At 39.1% G+C, this 13,361-nt stretch overlaps 1 protein-coding gene across 6 annotated transcripts in view; it reads left to right on the top strand.

Annotated features, from left to right (window-relative positions):
• FBN1 (fibrillin 1) overlaps positions 1-13,361 on the top strand; it is a 153,389-nt gene that overhangs the window by 25,102 nt on the left and 114,926 nt on the right. For all 6 annotated transcript variants that reach the window (XM_033070192.2, XM_033070194.1, XM_033070191.1 and 3 more), the window contains exons 5-6: positions 1,039-1,134; positions 2,662-2,757. In XM_033070192.2, the coding sequence (XP_032926083.1) occupies positions 1,039-1,134; positions 2,662-2,757 (192 nt within the window). The remainder of the gene's footprint in view (positions 1-1,038; positions 1,135-2,661; positions 2,758-13,361) is intronic.

Genomic DNA, 13,361 nt, shown 5'->3' with positions numbered 1-13,361 from the left:
GTCCTGAGCATTTCAGACATCATGGTGTAGGTATCCAGTGCTCCATCACAATCTACTGAAATGCTGATCAGCCTGTAATTCTATCTGGGGAGGAGCGTTTCATGTGGTTCCTGTTAAGAGGAAAACCATTTCCCAGCTGCTTACTGGAGTGCAGGCCCCAGTTCACAGCTGTGTTGGACAGCAGGACCTGTAAGGACTTTGCTTTGTTGGGAGACCTGCCCACTTCTCTATGCCTGATGAAGAGCCTGACATACTTCTAGTTGCTCCCAACATCTAGTTAAGAAATCTATTTGCCCTTATTGCTAGAAAAATACGTCAGAGACATTATGTTTTACTGGCATGGGGATTAAGCTGCCTGTTAACCATTATGAGTGGTGGGGCTGCAGCTGAGGAGAGTGTGCTGCTGCTCCCCTGCCTCTGCCCTTGGGAGGGGGAGGTTGTTGTCTCTGGGCAAGTGCTGTCTGTGACCTCTGCAGCTCCCAAGCACAGCAGCTCTGCTGGTGGGGTGAGCCCGCAGTTGGAGTACAGGAAGAAATCACTGTTTTTTTCTCCTTTTTATGCAAGAAGTCCTGCTTGGCCAGGTCAGCTTCTGGTGCTGCATATGTTGGCAGAACCGGGCTGTCTTCAGGAGCTTCCTTATATGCTTCACTTTAATACTTCCCTCCCCCACTTCCCAGATGATAAGACTCCCTTTTTAATGGTGCTGTCTGCCAGAAGTTTAGTACTTTCCCTTTATTGAAGGCTTTTTCTCATAATTGTAAACTAGGAAAGAAATGTTGAGGGTTTATGCTTTTATGAAATGCTTTTGACTTCATTTAAATGCATCGAATTCTTGCACCATGTCCTATATTCCTCAGGAACTGTAAATCTATGTAGTGTAGTGCCATTTTAAGTATCTGTCCTAAAATGTGCATTCTTGACTTCTAATGCTTTCTGGTTCACAGAATCAATCCATAAAGAAAGTAAAATCCTTTAGCAAACAGTAAAGTGTTTCTGACTGGTTTGATTTAACTGAAGAAAATCTTTTTTCCTTTCCAGTCCAACACTGTAACATCCGGTGCATGAATGGAGGCAGCTGCAGTGATGACCATTGCCTCTGTCAGAAGGGATACACAGGAACACACTGTGGACAGCGTAAGTACACTTCTAGGAATGCAGATTCTGTTCAGTGATTCTGTCATGTGTGCATTGGATGCTCTTTAGCACTAAATTTCAGCTGCTGTTGAGCTTGTTTTTGGTGAGGTATAGTGAAATTTCACAGGAAAACACATGACCTTGTAATGAACACTGAGTGAATTCTTACTGATCAAGACCATTAAAATAAACATCATGTGAGTTTATAATAATTGTATATAACTTGATCCTGTAGTCCTCACACTGCTATAATTCCCACTGACCTCCAGGACTTCTCACCCACTAGAGCAGTAGGTCATACATCTAAATTATATATGGGATTCAGTTTTCATTTTATAGATAAAATTAGGATTTTTAATACAAAGTCTTGTTTTCATTTCAGTGTTTGCATCAGACTTAGCTAGTATGCTTTAGAAATTTTGATGTTGTCTTATTAGAGTAGATAGACAGATTTTTTTATTTCCTCAATCAGTCCTTAGCCAAAAGCATTCCTGGATCTGCAGCTTGAAATCTCTCCCAAGCTGACTCTGGTGCTCTCTTGTTCTTCTTGGCTGGAACGCTGTGAAGTAACTCAAATAAGGATGTAGACACTGCTTTTAACCAAGGCTGTCACGTTGCTATCTAGTGAAATATTGGTCTGACACAGAAAATGTGTTTAGCTCATTTAATGAAAACCTTTTGTGCTCTGTCAAAATCAATGGCACACTTTACATGAACTTCAGTGGGACCAGGAATTTACCCTAATAATCTGGAGGAGGATCACATGGTGAAAGGATTAAGAATTGTATTTCTGCCTTCACTGTGAAATATCAAGTGGATAAAAGAGGATAAATGGAAATCTTCTTTCTCCTGAAGTGAATGTGAAACGGAACAAAGAATAACATTACTCAATGAACATCAAATTGTATTTAAAATCTCCTTTTCCATGTGCATATTGTATTTTCTGATTATTTCTGAGAGGAATTGCTTTTGGAGTTTCTTATTAAAAAATTGAGTTCCAAAGCTAGTGACAACATGATACAGAGCAAGAGTATCTTAAATTAGCATAGAATAGATATTGATTTAATTTTGCTATCATTGTTAGTAGCATTATTTATTTAACACCAGCAAACAGTCATTTAATACTGGATTATTACAGGGGAACAAACACATTAGAGGATTTAGAGATGAAATATTCCTCTGCATCTTCTGTCTCTGCAATCTCTAACAGTACATATTTGTTACAAGTTTGAAAGAGATATTATTTTGAAATTATGGGATTGTCCAGCTATCCCAAAGAGAAAAGCTCTGAGAGGTCAGAAAACCTGTGGTTGTTCCTGTATTTGTGTTATGCTCCCTTGAAAAGATGAGCTCATGGTACTAATGAGGCCAGGAAGTAGTAAAAGGTCATTGAGAGGATTCTAGGAAAAGAGTTTGGTATCCTGTTATATTTACCATTTTTACCAGTTTACCTAAATTGGCCAAATACCTTCATGTCTTTCTGAAAGCAGCTCAATAAAGATTCCTCTTGTGTTCCCTTTACTGCAGCTGTCTGTGAAAATGGATGTCTAAATGGAGGGAGATGCGTAGCTCCAAACCGATGTGCTTGCACGTATGGCTTTACTGGACCCCAGTGTGAGAGAGGTACGTGCCCAAACCAGTGGGAATAATTATGTTCCAACACCTCTAACAGTAGGCTTGTTGGGCCATTACCTTTTGTATTCTGTAGCTGAATTGGTTGTGTGTGTTTTTGTTGGTCTGAAGACAGAAAATAAATTTTAAGTAGCATTTTCAGATGCTATGTGAACTTCATAAGGATAGAGGCCAGGATGGAGCTGTTTACTTTTTTTGTGATGAAAACACTCCAGTGGAAGAGGTGGCAAATGGAAGTTTTTGAGTGCTTTTGCTCAAACTTTAGCTTCTAAGTCATCAGGAAAGTTCTTTGAATCTGATATATGGGAGAAGTAGCATCTTGCCTCTGTCTTCTTTATGTTTACTTTTGCAGAGTTTATTAAATTATTTTTTCTATTTTGTGCAGATCTATTGTTTTCAATTTAACTTTTTAGTTGCATATCCATAGTGATAATCTTCAAATGAAAACACAATGATACCAACTGCCTTATATGGTGTGTGGATTTATTCAGGGTTGTTAAACCAATTTCATGTTTCATTTGTGAGCAATATAGTGGACAATGTTTAGGTATAATGCTGTTGAGTTTTATAAAAATGCAAATAAAGTATTTTCATTTGTCAGAGCAATTGGTCTGTATAGCTGGAAATTCATACATTCTGTCCATAGAATAGGTTGTGTTACATAGCTATGAACCTGGCTTGGGATAGACATTAATAATCTGATTTTGGGCTTCTATGTAGAGGATGTGCTTAGCACATGAAATTTCTGTCAATGAGTGTGTCAGATGATCTCTGCTGTCAGTGCTGCACCTGGAGCAGTAACAGTTGATTTTTTCATGTGGACAGCATAGGTGGGTTATACAGAACAACTCTGAGGGGACCAAAGCTCTTTTTTTTTCTGTGCTGAAACAGATGGTAGAATGAAACAGGTATTTCCTGCACTCCCTGCAGTAGATAAAATTGCTGTGTTGGCACTGTGTGAAGTCTTGCCAGTTGTCCACTCAGATGTTATAAAAGTAGTTCAAACCAATGGTGAGTTTTTCCCGAGGGTAGAAAAGTAGTTCAGTTGTGAATCATGGGGTCTCACTGCTGGAGAGGAGTAAGAGGAATGGGCAATTAGAGCAAAGTCCTAAGTTTGAGGACAATAAATGCTTATAGGTGAGAATGCACAGAATATTACTGCAAAGACTTGGAATTTCAAGCAATTACTGCTTTTTCTTCATGGGTGAAGTTTTTGAGCCTTCAGTCTGGTTAGGAGGTGTAAAGTGTAAGTTCAGAGGATTATTCAGTGCTACTTCTATGTTGCCTGATCTGAGACCAGTTTGACTCCACATCATTAGGGCAAGTTTCTAGGCTGAATCCTGGTTACAGCTTCAACCCTGTCCCTCAGGGCTCCTTCCTGATGGTGGGTGGAGTGAGAAACTGGTGGCACAGAGCCATTTGAACCAAGTCAAGCTGTTCTGAAATTACATGTGTGCTATTGAGCACAATTGAAGTGGAAATCTGTAACTTACATGTCTTGTCCATAGGCAGTTTTTTACTTAAAACATGTGTTTGATTTTATAGTTATCAATAAAAGAGAAAATGGACATTAATGAGCTGTAGTATTCCTGGTTAATGCTCACTTGCTGTGCTGAGGCCAAATAATTATCATATCTTCCCAGGAAACCTCTGAAATTTGGCTGCTTTCACAGATTTCCTGCAGCCTCTCTACCTAGCAGAGCTAATATGTTCCCCTCCTCTAAAAAGGGTGTGGTGTTTTTTGGTCTCAGAATCACATTATGCCATGAGAAAAACTTTTTCTGAAGATAACTTTTCAAGTATAAACTAATCTTGGTCTTAGAATAACTTGCCTTGTTCAGCACATGCACCTGTGTGGTCACTGGGGAGTTGTCTGGCTGCATATGATTTTGCACAGCTGTCAGCTAAGTAAGAGGTCCATATTTTGAATCTAGCTTTGGAAAGTTCTGTGGATTTGACACTCCCTGGTGGGCTTCTGATGTACATGTGGATGGATGTTTGCCAGTAAATTGACAAGATTCATGCCTTGTAGAGTAAACTTGTGTGTTTATTAGAAAGAAAAGAAAGAGGGGAGGAAACAAAACAACAAAACCAAAGCATCTCTGTGCATGGAAGCGGGGTGGGGAAGGAAAATACTCAAGAGAAATAGTGTCTTAAACTATGCCATTTCTGGCAGAAGCAGGAGAAGCAGATTGTTTTGAAAACACCATTTCTGGATATAAACGTAATGTGAAGTGATACAGTTTTGTGGCATACACATTCTCCATCTGTTTGGCTGTGGTTTGACTTCTAGGTTATGCCATCCCACAAACTAACAGCTATGGAAGTAATTTACTGCTGTGTATCACCCAGTGCTTTTCCCTACAAGCATCAACTAACAGCAACAGTCAAAGAGTGTTTGTGGCACATATGTCACACACCAAAGAATATTCCAGCCTTTGCTGCATATGTCATAACTTAGAACTGACCTGAACAAAACAGTGTCGAGGCAACCAAACACGTGGGGTTATTCTAATAATCCGATTGGGAGAACGCTTAAAATGTTGCAGGTGGTTGGAACAAAATTAGATCCAGTTTCTTAGATCCAGAGACAAGTTATGTAGCTCTGTGTCTACTGTTTTAGGTCATTTTTCCATACATTACCTCAGTAAATGTCGACCATGTGATTGTTAATGAAGATCTGCAAGACACTTCTGTGTAGGTCAAGGGCTTTATCTGGTGGAAGACCCACTACTTTCACAGTGCAGCAAACTCCATCAAATTTGTGGTATGGCATATGTATTTATTCAGTCATTCTTTGAGAGGGTAGCAGATGGCCTTGGACAGTTTTGGCAGACAAATCACTTTTTTGTATGTCTTAGAAGTGTTAATCTTAGTGTAAAGCACTATAAACACGAGCACAAGGAATTTTGAAGTTCACTTTTATCAGTGGAGTTCCTCTTCATGTCCTGGGATTGTATGCCATGTCACTGGTGAGACAGGCTTCACCAGAGCTGGATCAATAACTTTATCATGCTGCAAAGTGATGCACATGTATCATGAACTCTGAGCTGTTGTGTGTGGTGTTTGGCTCCTTGCCAGAGCGGGAGAAGCTGCCTGGACATACTGTCAAGTATGTGCAGCTGTGTCATAAAACAGCAGACCTGACTTTTCTGTGGAATAGTGCTCAAAAAGGTGAGCTTGACATAAACTCAACAGTAGAAGTGTAGTAGAGTTGGCAGTGCTTCCTACAGCCATTTAAGACACATTTAAAACACATAGCCCAGGAAGGAAAATATTTCACAGACATTGTCTCAGTTAAAAATTGAACTTTGGGGACTTCTTTTAGGAAGGTGCTGAGTTCTCTGGCATGGTCCAGTGATGGGCTTTGACATGCCTCTGAATTCAAACCCAAGATGTCAATATGCCTAGAACTATGCAAGTGCTTAAGGGCTTTGCTGAAATTTGGCCCCCAAGCTTTCAGAGTTAGTTAAGATCTGAGAGATGCACTCAGCTTTTAGTTTAGTTTTTAGTCATATTATTAAGGAAATCACAGGTAGCAGAAAGTGAAGATGTGGGGAAAGCAAAATTTCTCCCACTGGTTAAAAACTGTATGCCATCGTTTTGCCTTTTTACTGTAAATGCTGAACAACTTGAGTGAATTGCAGATTCTCCAGTTTCTTTTAGAGTTGCTGAAGAGACTGAGGGCAGAGACTTAGCTTATGTTCCCCTGAGGATGATTCGGAACATTGACAGCTCTTTCTATTGTCTGTTAAAGAGCCTAGGGGATTTAGCTGGCTGTGGGAGGTGCCCACGTTTGGGTCATGTGAAAACATCCCTGTACCCTTGCACTTTATGAAAGTCCAGAGGAAAAATTCATGTTAGGAGCTCAGGAAGATCAAAGAACCCTATCAAATTTGGTAGAGCTGTCTACAAATTTGTGCACAAAGGCTTTCTTGACTCTTTGTTTCTCTTTAGATATTTTGTGATAATACTTTAAGAGGGTGAGTTCTATATAATAGAAGGTTATACATGGTTGCTATGCTTGTATTGCAGAAATGCAGTGAAATGTGCTTTTCTTTTTCTGTCTGGATTCATTTAGAGGAACACAGTGGAAGCTTAGAATGTGTTACAGCCCTGTTTGTTTATTTGAATGCTTGGGACAACATCAGGAGCTCAATCCTGCTCCATTCTGGAGTTTTGCTACTCACTTTGCATAGGAGCAGAATTGGGCCTGATGTAGTTCAAATATTAAAAATGTACCACGTGTGTTTTGTTTTTTTATGGACTCCAAATATGAGCAAATGATTGCTTTTTCTTCAAACAGAGTCGTTTCTGTACTGCTCTCTTCATGGCAGGAATTTTTGCATAATTTTTAATTATATTTGGCCATTATTAAAAGTTCCCAGAATTAATGCCATATGTAAAAATATCTTTCCCAGAGCCTCCCTATGAAAGTGCAGCTGCTGAAAGTGGTCAAGAGTAATGTAGGGCTCTGTATATTTTTTTTTCTTTCTAAATACTACAACGGGTAGAATGTTTTTACAAAGAGGACACTGCACCCCTTAGTGTGCCCCGTCTCTGGTATTTAGTCTAAATGGAAAGTAAATAACAAAGTGTAGATAGCAGTAAAAGTATGTTCCCAAAGCCTTATGTTGCATTTAAAGTAGTATTGCAGCATATGGTAGCTGGCAAACATTTGAATAAACTTGATTTCTGTTGCTTTCTTCCAAGAAACACATCTGTTGACATAGACATGTAATTTCTGCAGCCCTGTAACATGAATGTAGGTACAATGTTATAGCAGCAAACTGAAGGATGGCTAAACTTGCAGGCCTGCAATAAGGACTCTTGCATACATTTTTATCCCCCTGAAAAGTTATGAAAAATGGCTTCAGACTGAAAATCAATATATTTGGTCACAGGGTGATGTTTTACTGACTTTAAAATAATTTCAGTATATGTTGTCACCCTTGATGCCTTTCAGTTTTAGGATAAAAGCTCATTTGGATTATCTTTTCTGTAAAAGAGATTGAGATACCTGGATGAGTTTTTTAATTTTTAAAATTGAAGCAGCAGTTTTATGGTGGAGAAGTCAGCCTATAGAGACTGATTGTGTGTGATTTAAAGGGTTTGTAATACTTAACAATATAATCGATAGATCTGGGTCAGAACTCAGGACTCAGTCTGTTATTTGATGCCAAAAAGCATTTTTAGGGGTCTTGTGTATAAGAAAGCTTTCATCTGTTGTTCTGGTCCTTGCATGTATACCCCATAACTGGTCCTGTGTTGCTTGCCCCATGCTTTGTGTGTCTTAAAATATCACATAGCAAATTTTAAAATGTTTCTTCAGATATATGCTTATAAGCTTAATCAAGATCCATAAATGATTAAGTACATATGGCTTAGGTTTCTTGTGAGATGTGAGGGCTCCAACTTTTGTACATGAAGCTGAACATTTGCGTTTTGTTCCAAATTGAGTTTTGATTTCAGTTAAACAAATCTAAAGTTTTCATTCAGCTATTTGGCAGACCTTGTTATATTTCCATGCCTTCTTGATTGGCTGCTAAGGACACTGACCTTTAGATGTGCAGTACAAGTATTGTTTGGACTTAGCTTTGCTTTGATTTTAGTTGTAGCAGTGGAGATGCATACAAATTTAATCACAAATTTTGGAGTCTATATTTGTTATATATTATCATTAAAACATTTGAATGAAATAGCTGCATTGTTCTGATCTGTAAGATTTGATTCTTGTATGTAGGGCATGGAAATGACTCTGAGGAGTCACTAGATCATTCTTCTGCAGACAGCTTTGTCATAGATCCTGACTCCTACCTGCAGCTTTGCTGGCAGCCCCTGGCTCCTGTTTGCTGTGCAAGAATTGGGTTCAGCTCTCGCTGCAGCCAGGCTGGACCTTGTGCTGGCTTTGCCTGCATGTGGTTCTTGCCTTGAGAAATGAAGAGTGAGGCTGTGCAGGAGAGGCTTTGTAGAAGTTACCTACACAGAGAGATGCCTGTGTTTGTTTGATTATGGGATGTTACATGCAGATCATACAGATATAACTTCTATATACACAGTGACAGCTGAAAGGTGCAGCTTTCCTGAATGGCCTGCACTGCCAGATCTGTGCTCTGCAGTGTTCCTGGGAGAATTGGAAAGAATCCCTCTCATGTTTTGTATCACAAGAGTAAATTTTTTTTTAAATTTTATGTGCTGAAAGATTGAATCAGCTTTTATTGATACTGGTCATCATTGCAGCATGGTGTTACATTTGAAGCCTTCAGAATGCACATCTTAGGGCTGGTCTTCCCCTCTTAGTACATTGTACCAGGGCCATTTTTCTAATTTCAACCAAAACTTGCAAAAAATAAAATGGCTGGGTACAACTGATTTCTCATGGAACTTTCCAAAGAAAAGGTGCCTTTGAAATCGTGACTCCTGGAGTTGGACGTGATATAGGGAATTAGTAAATGCAGCTGAGAACTTATGCTTATTTAGCTGTTCATGGAGAAAATGACTCCTCCTTCTCTGAGCTTCCTTCTTCTCTTGATAGGAGAGAGCACTGCTACCTAAAATCCTCTCATTTGTTGCAGTGAAAACAAATGTTTTCCCTGTGAATCACCCATTCGTAGCTTTTTTTCTGATTGGGCTGGTAAGCTGAGAATTTTTGTTAGAGTCACCACAGAAACAAGTATCAGTATTCATGATGCCTCAGTTGAGTTTGTGCCTTATTTTTTTTTTCTTTGTTTTTACAAGTGATCTAAAACTTTATTGATGGTTAGTTCTAACAAAGAAAACAAACCTCGTTTAAAACATAGATCTAACCTAACGAAAGGATAAACTAACGAAGGCATTTCCAAGTAAAACAATTCTTTTATGTAGGTCAGCTGCAAAATGCTAATGAAAATGCATCTTAAACAGAGGTGCTCAAAGTGGTCAGTGTAACTGTTTTGACACATGTAAGTTTTTTTGCTACGTATTTGTAACACAGCTGTTGAAATCTCTGTAAAAATAAAACTTTTCTAAAGTAAACTGTTAGATTTAGAAAGAGATCTACCCTATAGCAGCATAAAAGCTGCAAAAAATTGTGGGAAACAGCTACCTAAGAGCAGCTGTGAGGACAGGCACATTCTCACTTCCAGTTGCCCTTAAGAGATTCATGAATAATGACTGAGTAGTTTTTATATTTTTTTCATGATAGCTTGTACAGTTTGGCACTTTAGAGAACTGCTGTAGGAAAAGAAAAGAGGCCTAAATAAGGTTCTGAAAAGAAAGGAGTCTTGAGAGAAATATCACTCTCCAAATTCTGCTATGCTGTAAAACAGCCTGGCTTTGCAGTCTTTATCCAGAAGAAACTTCTTTTGGAAAAAGGTGGAATTTTGCTACATGAAGAAACCAAGATTCAGTATTTCTCTTTCCTGTAGGAAGGCATGCAAGGGCTAGGGATAAGCAATTTTTAAAAAGCGTGGAAGTTATTAAAAGTGCATGTGTGTTTACACGTATATGTACGTGGGTTTATATTTTAAGAAATGTGAACCCTTTTAGGCACCTGAGTTTTGGTTGTGATCTTACACATTTACTTTCTATCTGTTGCAGGCATTACCCAAGCTAAACTAGCACAGGTCAGTCAATAGGACTGAGTCTGCTGTGCCATAGCCTTCGTTTCTTTCTGTGCTGGTGTAATTCAGATTATAGGTCTCCCATTCTGAAAGAGTGGTCTCTGCACTGTTTTACTTGTCCCTGAATGTTGAATTAGTGTGTGACTCAATTTTTAAAAAGCATTTAACTCAAGTAAGCCTGGCTCACCAAGTGATTTTGGTCATGTTTTATAATGATCCTGTCCTGAATGTTTATGTTTTTTGTAAAGTTTACCCAGCGATTGCCAGGTGTTCAGTACTGTCCCCATTTGCTCCTTACTCCTTGGAATGAATGGTCTTCTGTGACCCTGTAGGGCTTTTTCTTCTGGCACAGAGGTGCTGACAGTCATAGGGAAGCAGGAGCTGAGGAGAAACCTGTGTGCTCACAGTTGCTGCCTCCTTGGGGAAGTGGTGGCGGATACTTTCATCCTGCACCACCGCTCACAGCATGGGACAAAGCCAGAGGCATCCTTGCTGGCATTGCAGCAATAGTCCTAAGTTCAGTGATATTTTACTAGACTTACCATTTTCCTTATGCTGTATACACAGAAACTTCATAGTGCTCTTTTGGTCTCAAGATTAAGCCCTCAGTTTTTGCTCCAGGTCCTTTTATCTTGGTTCCATTACTTACAATTGCTCCATTGAATCTACTGATAGCTGAATCTTCAGCAAGGTTTGGAAAATCAGTTTATCTCCTGCAAAAACAGCACACCAAAATGCATATCTGCTGGTTAGTGGGGAAAATCCTAGCTATCAAATAATGCATTTATGTTCTTTTAAAAACAGAACTGTAAGAATTACAGGGAGAGAGGGTAATTTCTATCAGTATTTCAGCTTACAGAATTGCTTAGGGTAGAAGGGACCTCTTGAGATCACCTAGTCCAACTGCCCTGCTCAAGCAGGATAAGTTGGAGCAGATTGCCCAGGACTGTGTCCAGTCACTCCTGAAAAATGTGCTAAAATATGTGTTAATCTGTGATTTGTAACACTTCCAGTTGTACCTTTCAGGCCTATTAGCTATTTAATGAAGATCCAGTGCTAACATTGTCAAAGAGTTCGTAATTCCAGATCTTTTGTCTTTTTTTTCCTATTCGTGTGTTCTCTTATCCTTAATGTTTGTCCTGTCGCAGTGATTGATTGAGTGCTGTGAAATGAAAGAACATGTTATGCTCATGATTGGGCAATGTACTTGCCCAATAAAATTTAGAAAATGGAACTGTTAGTTTTAAAGTAAAGAATAAGCTGACAAAACTACAGCGGTTCATGAGGAATAGGGAATGATTTTAAATCCAAGTAATACTAATAACAACAGACACACTGTCAGGGGAGTTTTCCTGTTTGCACTTGACACTAATTCTGGTTACCTGCTTGTCACTTAATACAAAAAGATGGGGAGACCTATTAGGTACTTGATAATTTCACCTGATTTAGGAAGCAGCTGGGTCTCTCAGTGATGGGAGATTTTAGGACCTCAATAGCTCCTGTTTGCTTATTTTTCTGAGAACTACAGCAAGAAAAATGTGGTAAACATAAAATGGAAAGAGCATGCTGTGCACTTTCTTCAAAGTGCAATTAAGGTGGCTCTTAAAGTGAGACACGCCTTGAACTGTTTCTTCAAGGGCCATTGGTCTCAGCTGGATTGTCCAGGTGTCTTAGCTCAGCTGAGCAGTACAGTGACAGAACACTACTTGGACTTGGAATGTTTATAAGAGGTAATAGTAAAACCAGCAAGCAATGAAATATAATTGTCCTGCTGGGATATGATGGAAGCCTTTATGAGAATCTCTGTGTCCTAGTGGGACAGTATGGGTGGTAACTTGGAGAGATTTGTAAAATGCAAGTAGGGCAGCTTTACAATTGGATTAATACAGGCTTCAGAAGAAGCCAGAGGGTCAAAAATTACTTACAAGCAACAGGTTTTAAAGGCCAAAAGATCTGCAGTGAAAAGAGAGATGAGTGATCCACCACTGTGAAAGGAGAGTTGATGTTAAGTTACCTTTAAGGTAAGATATAGCTTAATGATGCAGATATGAAGTCTGGAATTGAATTACACCACATGGTGTGAACTAGTTCCAGCAACTTGATTCTTGAGGTGTTAAAGAGTAATTAGAGGGTGATTTGTGAACTTTTTGAGGGATTGTAGTAAGGAGAGGGTAATGTTTTAATACACTGAAATTCGGTGGAGTTATAGGGGCTCATGAAACATAAGCAAGAAAAACGGGTGAGAAGGGAAGATAGGCAAGAAGGATCTAGCCAGACAGTTTTCACCTATCTTGGGAAAAGTGCACTGGAGGCAGGTTGAGATGTTTAGACTGCTGTTTGGGCAGGGGAGACCCAGTGGAGATGTGCATTCCATTCATCTGAATGGCTTTTCTAGTAAAAACATTGCTAGACACAAGCACAGGCCAGGAATGGCAAATGATGAATGACTTAGCAGGCTATCTTGCTGGGTATTTAATCTGTGTGGTTATCTAAATAATTTGAAATGCTTCTCTTGGCCTGAGCCAGGCTGGACAAAATGAAGTGCCATGCATTAAACCTTGTGCTATTTCAATTCAGGTCCCAGCAGGAACCCAACAAGATATGGCTCCATGAAAGTTGATACTATATTAAACTAACAGTACAAGTTGTATCAAACTTGGTTCCAAATTCAATACAAAAAGTCGTGGCTTTAGAAGGCATTTTAAATCTAGCACTAGCACTTCAGTCACTTGCTGATGTCAGTACAAAAAAAGGGTTTTGTACAGCTGCTGAGTGCGAGGAAGATGAGAGGTTAAATTGGGTTAGCGGAAATGAAAGACGTGCTGTGGAAGAAGTTTTGGTATCAGATTGTTTATGGAATTTCTCATTAAATAACAGAAGTGTTTAAATTGGAGGCCAAATTTAAAGCATTCCTTGTTATAAATTTTTCCCTATTTATGTGCAATTGAAATTATTTACAAAGCTGTACAAGGAAACATTAATTTCTTTCCGTCT

The sequence above is a fragment of the Catharus ustulatus genome, chromosome 12 (genome assembly GCF_009819885.2).
Source record: "Catharus ustulatus isolate bCatUst1 chromosome 12, bCatUst1.pri.v2, whole genome shotgun sequence".
Taxonomy (NCBI): domain Eukaryota; kingdom Metazoa; phylum Chordata; class Aves; order Passeriformes; family Turdidae; genus Catharus; species Catharus ustulatus.
Note: the sequence above shows the minus strand (reverse complement) of the source record. Positions and strands in the feature narration are given on the sequence as shown.